The sequence below is a fragment of the Medicago sativa genome, chromosome 8 (genome assembly GCF_051527215.1).
Source record: "Medicago sativa cultivar Bolivia chromosome 8, Bolivia_mono, whole genome shotgun sequence".
In the NCBI taxonomy this organism is placed as follows: domain Eukaryota; kingdom Viridiplantae; phylum Streptophyta; class Magnoliopsida; order Fabales; family Fabaceae; genus Medicago; species Medicago sativa.
The window spans coordinates 14,755,309-14,762,072 of NC_140756.1; the positions used below are offsets into that span (position 1 = coordinate 14,755,309).

Here is a 6,764-nt window from a genome sequence, read left to right on the forward strand (position 1 = left end):
TATTATTCTCTTATCACACATCCAATTTTCAAAGATGAAGATGATTCAAACTATTCTTTTCTTTTTTGCTCTTATCTCATATACCTCAAATGCTATTGATTCTGATGATTTCTGTGTAGCAGACTTATCGTTTCCAGACACCCCTTCGGGCTATCCATGCAAGTCGGAAAACAATGTAACAGCTAATGATTTTGTGTTCTCTGGCTTAAATATACCTGCAAACACGTCGACAAACTCTTTTAAAGTTGCATTTACCACTGTAAAAGTCGATAAGATACCAGGTCTCAATGGACTTGGTATCTCTGTAGCAAGAATAGATCTTGGCTTCAATGGAAGTGTACCAATGCACACTCATCCTGGCGTAGGCGAATTTATAATCGTCATTCAAGGTCAAATGACTGCTGGATTTATCACACCTACAAAAGTTTTTATGAAAACACTTAATCCTGGTGATGTTTGGGTTTTTCCAACAGGACTTTTGCATTTTATACTTAACACTGGTCCTGGAAATGCTGTTGCTTATTCTGCATATGCTAGCTCAAATTTTAACACTCATTTAACTGATTTTTTGTTATTTGGTAACAACTTACCAACTTCCACAGTTCAAAAGACTACTCTTCTTGATCCTCCACAAATTATGAAGCTTAAGGTTAATTTTGGTGGCAGTGGCTAGGATTGGTGTTGCTTATGAATCATCCACTTCTATGTTTGTTTTAAATTAATAAGTTATGTCAGCAATAAACACGTGTGTTATGTTTTTATGTTTTTATTATTTCAATTTCATTTTAATAATATACAAGAAGATGGTATGGTTCTTAATTTTTTATCTAATCTCAATGGTTTTCCCTACATAACACATGGGCATAGTTACATACATATTCATCCACCTATATAAGCATATATTTTTTTGACTATAAATGTGACACTAAAAAGATTTTGCATCTCATATAGTCATCTCATTTTTATTTTTATTAAATGGTCAATGTTAGTAATTAGTTAGTTTTTTCTCTTTTGTCCGAGTTTAAACTCAAGACCTCCAACTCGTTATTGTTAGCTCAGACTAGTTGAGATATCCAACCCCCTCGTATAATCATCGCATGTTATATCTCTTACATCATAAATAAATAAAGGAAAATTTACAAATGTGACACACTGAATTCTGTGACAGCAGAGACAGGCTGGGAATCTAATAAATAAATTACTACCAAATTTAAAATATATGGTTTACATTGTTTATAAGCAAAATTAATGTTTGGCGGGGTGATGCAATATAATTATTAAGAACAAATATCATAATCTGCACATAAATAATTATATTACACCTTTTAGAATGCAGCACAGATATCATCCTATAATTATTATCCTCTGCTTGCATAACATCTCATAGTTTAGGCGACGCTTATTAAAAGTGTGCCCGAAGAGGGAGGAATGTTGGCTTGCACAACAGGCAAAGCTCGCACAGAGGACGGTTGGAAAATGTCGCTTATTCTTTTAGGCAACATTTTTTGCAGTTCTAGCAACATTTTCAACTGTTGTCGAAAAGGAAAAATATTGTACTGGCAAGTTCTTTCACCCATCGATCGCTACTAATAGTCCCAAAGCTTCTCCAATTGTTACAGACATAACCAGTTCTAACCACATTGTTTTCGCTCCCAAAAACATTCCGCATCCATCTCTTAAACATATTCCAATCCGCACTGTGTTGTGGTACTCCGAGAATTGTGCATCGACATTACACTTGATAGAGTTTTGAGGGGGACATTGCCATTTGATTCCATCCCGGTTCGGCTTATCATCCCGGTTCGGCTTATCATACCTCGGTTTATAATATCTGCTACTGTCCTTTCCATTTGATGATCCTAAATTGAGACATTTCTACTCCTCCTACACAAACTCCATATGTTCATAGCAAGCACACAACTCTCATCCTTTGACAGGAAACTCAATATGGAAAATCTCCACCCTCCCATGCTTCTATCTCCTGCAAATTCAGATTCCTCCATGTTTCCCAGCTTTTATTGCACTATAGCAGGATGTGAACGGCTGTCGCCGGCACCTCGTTACACCACAGACAGTTTGCACCAATTTTGTAACATCGTTGGTAGTAGTCACTAAATTAGGATAACAATTATTATAGTGAAATCTGACATACAAAAACGCTTGTATCATGTTGAGTTGACAAAATGTCTAGAAAAAAAAATTAGGCTTGAATTATAAGGTCTAAGCCCTACGTTTGTTTGGGTTTGGTGTGTCAGTTCGTATAAGCTAGTCCATTTTGACAACTTTAGTTGATACCCTGTTCCCCCTAATGAGATCGCCACGTCTGTCCATTTATGAAACATTGATAAAATCATCAAGAAATCAGCACATCTACACTCAGTACACATTTTGGATTTTATTCAAACAAAACATACTCTATCCGTTTCAAAATGAGTGTCGTTTTAGCTAAAAAAATTGTTTCAAAATGAATGTCACTTTCAGTTTTCAATGCACTATTAATTACTTTTTTCCAATAGTATCCCTTAATTATTACTATGCACACTACTTCCAAAGTACAATATTTTACTTTAATTTATAATGATGGGAAATGCATCAATAGTTAACAAGGCTATTTTAGTAAAAGTGGCATGTCTATAGACAACATTATTGCATTTCTTAATATGTGTGTAACAACCTAAAACGACACTCATTTTAAAACGGAGAGAGTATTTTGGATTCTAAAATCTGAACTAAACTAATATAAGAGAAGAAGAAAACGCAAATAAAAACCAAAGATTTCAGAAAATATTTACTATTCTCTTGATTTTAGTTGGAAATCTCGTAAATATGATATATTCGAACAAGTTTTAATGGAAAATAGCAAAATATGGTGGATTTTGGATTTGGAAGGTTAATTTTGAGCGTTTTTTTATTAGAGTAGACAATTGAAAATGCATAAGTGGGGAGAAGATTTCAAATTGTATATGGATGTATCCCGATTCTAGAATTCGAACACCAAAAACATGTTTCAAATTATAAAATTTGGAGTCATTTTTATAAAGTGAGTCCAAGAGACAGGGGCGGAGCTATGTTGATGTGAGGGGCACCTGCACACCCTGAACTTTAAAAAATCACACATACAATCTTATATTTTTGCATTTTGAACACCCTGAGATTTTACTTTTGCATACCCTGACCCAATTGACCAAAGAGATTGAAGGGAAGAAATGTGTTGAAGAAGAAAATGGAGAGTAGAGATGCATTTGCAGAGTAGAGAAAAAAGAAGAATAAGAAAAGTGCAGCCAACAGAAATTGGAGTGGCGGCCACAACATGTAAAACATGTGCAGCAGCTAGATTTAGGGATTTGTATAACTCAACATTTGGGCTTTTGTACATAACCTCAATGGCCCATTTTTTTTTTATGACGTTCTAATTCAAAATCATAAAAAACTGATCTTATGATGAAGTTATACAATATTTATACATTATGATTATTGTTTATTATTAAATTTGTACATTGTATATGTATTTTTTTTTACACATAAATGTGTACCGATATAATGTATACAAACTGATCTCATTATAATTGCATTTTTTCTCTCATATTTTTATTTACTTATAAAATTGGTCTCTCATATTAAAATCATTCAATTTTGGTCCTTTTTCAGATTTTCAAACTTAAAAATGGTCGTATATCGTATCTGAATTAAAGTTTTTTGGAGGCTTTCTACTAATTTTATTGTTGATGATAATTCCACATCATCGGGTTGTATGAAACGTCGTTTAAAATATGTTCCATCACCATTTCCAAGTCCAAAAATATGAAAAAGGGACAAAAATTGGATGATCTTAATATAGGAGGATTAATTCCGTGAATGAGTGAAAATATGAGGAATAAAACTGTAATTAAACTTTTTTTTTTCTTTCTAAACAAGGTTAAATAGTCTGCACCTCCTGGTCCAGGGTCCTGGATACGCCACTGCCAAGAGACATAGGGGAGAATAATTTCTCGAAAAAGAATTGCATTAAAAATTAGTTCATATTAGTCTTCCAAGCCAAAATGACTCAATTGTTTTGAATGAATTTCTTTTTGGCCCCCAATTGCTCACGTGCAGAAAAAAAATATATATATATATATATATATATATATATATATATATATATATATATATATATATATATATATATGTATATATATATATATGTATGTATGTATGTATATATAGGGTGGTGGAGAAGTGTAGGGGATAAGGATGTCATTTTAAAACAAGGGCCTAGCAAGTCAAATATTGAGCCATACCAAAAATGGTAAAATTAATAACTAGAAATAGATATACATAGATAGGTTGGTATAAATAACTAGTTACGTAGATAGGTTGCTTCATTCATAGCAATTAAGCAAGCTATAAGGCATATACACCTTGCAAGAATATTAACACTATAAATAGCAAACCTATCTATTATTCTCTTATCACACATCCAATTTTCAAAGATGAAGATGATTCAAACTATTCTTTTCTTTTTTGCTCTTATCTCATATACCTCAAATGCTATTGATTCTGATGATTTCTGTGTAGCAGACTTATCGTTTCCAGACACCCCTTCGGGCTATCCATGCAAGTCGGAAAACAATGTAACAGCTAATGATTTTGTGTTCTCTGGCTTAAATATACCTGCAAACACGTCGACAAACTCTTTTAAAGTTGCATTTACCACTGTAAAAGTCGATAAGATACCAGGTCTCAATGGACTTGGTATCTCTGTAGCAAGAATAGATCTTGGCTTCAATGGAAGTGTACCAATGCACACTCATCCTGGTGTAGGCGAATTTATAATCGTCATTCAAGGTCAAATGACTGCTGGATTTATCACACCTACAAAAGTTTTTATGAAAACTCTTAATCCTGGTGATGTTTGGGTTTTTCCAACAGGACTTTTGCATTTTATACTTAACACTGGTCCTGGAAATGCTGTTGCTTATTCTGCATATGCTAGCTCAAATTTTAACACTCATTTAACTGATTTTTTGTTATTTGGTAACAACTTACCAACTTCCACAGTTCAAAAGACTACTCTTCTTGATCCTCCACAAATTATGAAGCTTAAGGTTAATTTTGGTGGCAGTGGCTAGGATTGGTGTTGCTTATGAATCATCCACTTCTATGTTTGTTTTAAATTAATAAGTTATGTCAGCAATAAACACGTGTGTTATGTTTTTATGTTTTTATTATTTCAATTTCATTTTAATAATATACAAGAAGATGGTATGGTTCTTAATTTTTTATCTAATCTCAATGGTTTTCCCTACATAACACATGGGCATAGTTACATACATATTCATCCACCTATATAAGCATATATTTTTTTGACTATAAATGTGACACTAAAAAGATTTTGCATCTCATATAGTCATCTCATTTTTATTTTTATTAAATGGTCAATGTTAGTAATTAGTTAGTTTTTTCTCTTTTGTCCGAGTTTAAACTCAAGACCTCCAACTCGTTATTGTTAGCTCAGACTAGTTGAGATATCCAACCCCCTCGTATAATCATCGCATGTTATATCTCTTACATCATAAATAAATAAAGGAAAATTTACAAATGTGACACACTGAATTCTGTGACAGCAGAGATAGGCTGGGAATCTAATAAATAAATTACTAACAAATTTAAAATATATGGTTTACATTGTTTATAAGCAAAATTAATGTTTGGCGGGGTGATGCAATATAATTAATGTTTGGCGGGGTGATGCAATATAATTATTAAGAACAAATATCATAATCTGCACATAAATAATTATATTACACCTTTTAGAATGCAGCACAGATATCATCCTATAATTATTATCCTCTGCTTGCATAACATCTCATAGTTTAGGCGACGCTTATTAAAAGTGTGCCCGAAGAGGGAGGAATGTTGGCTTGCACAACAGGCAAAGCTCGCACAGAGGACGGTTGGAAAATGTCGCTTATTCTTTTAGGCAACATTTTTTGCAGTTCTAGCAACATTTTCAACTGTTGTCGAAAAGGAAAAATATTGTACTGGCAAGTTCTTTCACCCATCGATCGCTACTAATAGTCCCAAAGCTTCTCCAATTGTTACAGACATAACCAGTTCTAACCACATTGTTTTCGCTCCCAAAAACATTCCGCATCCATCTCTTAAACATATTCCAATCCGCACTGTGTTGTGGTACTCCGAGAATTGTGCATCGACATTACACTTGATAGAGTTTTGAGGGGGACATTGCCATTTGATTCCATCCCGGTTCGGCTTATCATCCCGGTTCGGCTTATCATACCTCGGTTTATAATATCTGCTACTGTCCTTTCCATTTGATGATCCTAAATTGAGACATTTCTACTCCTCCTACACAAACTCCATATGTTCATAGCAAGCACACAACTCTCATCCTTTGACAGGAAACTCAATATGGAAAATATCCACCCTCCCATGCTTCTATCTCCTGCAAATTCAGATTCCTCCATGTTTCCCAGCTTTTATTGCACTATAGCAGGATGTGAACGGCTGTCGCCGGCACCTCGTTACACCACAGACAGTTTGCACCAATTTTGTAACATCGTTGGTAGTAGTCACTAAATTAGGATAACAATTATTATAGTGGAATCTGACATACAAAAACGCTTGTATCATGTTGAGTTGACAAAATACATATTTTGTGGACATTTTCAATTTATACACATTTCTTTACTGAGTCTGATTTTTTGATAAAATAAAGGATTGTTTATGCTTTTAGTTCTTGACATTTGAACGAATTTTAA

The 6,764-nt window shown here is 33.6% G+C and overlaps 2 protein-coding genes across 2 annotated transcripts; both read left to right on the top strand.

The window, feature by feature from the left end:
* On the top strand, nt 1-831 carry LOC146897235 (auxin-binding protein ABP19b-like). The gene has a single exon (XM_085735433.1). It carries the CDS (start codon nt 35-37, stop codon nt 671-673), a length of 639 nt encoding a protein of 212 aa, XP_085591559.1. The 5' UTR covers nt 1-34; the 3' UTR covers nt 674-831.
* A 3,607-nt stretch (nt 832-4,438) lies between these two features.
* LOC146897236 (auxin-binding protein ABP19b-like) lies at nt 4,439-5,269 on the top strand. The gene has a single exon (XM_085737476.1). It carries the CDS (start codon nt 4,473-4,475, stop codon nt 5,109-5,111), a length of 639 nt encoding a protein of 212 aa, XP_085593602.1. The 5' UTR covers nt 4,439-4,472; the 3' UTR covers nt 5,112-5,269.
* Nucleotides 5,270-6,764: the final 1,495 nt, after the last annotated feature.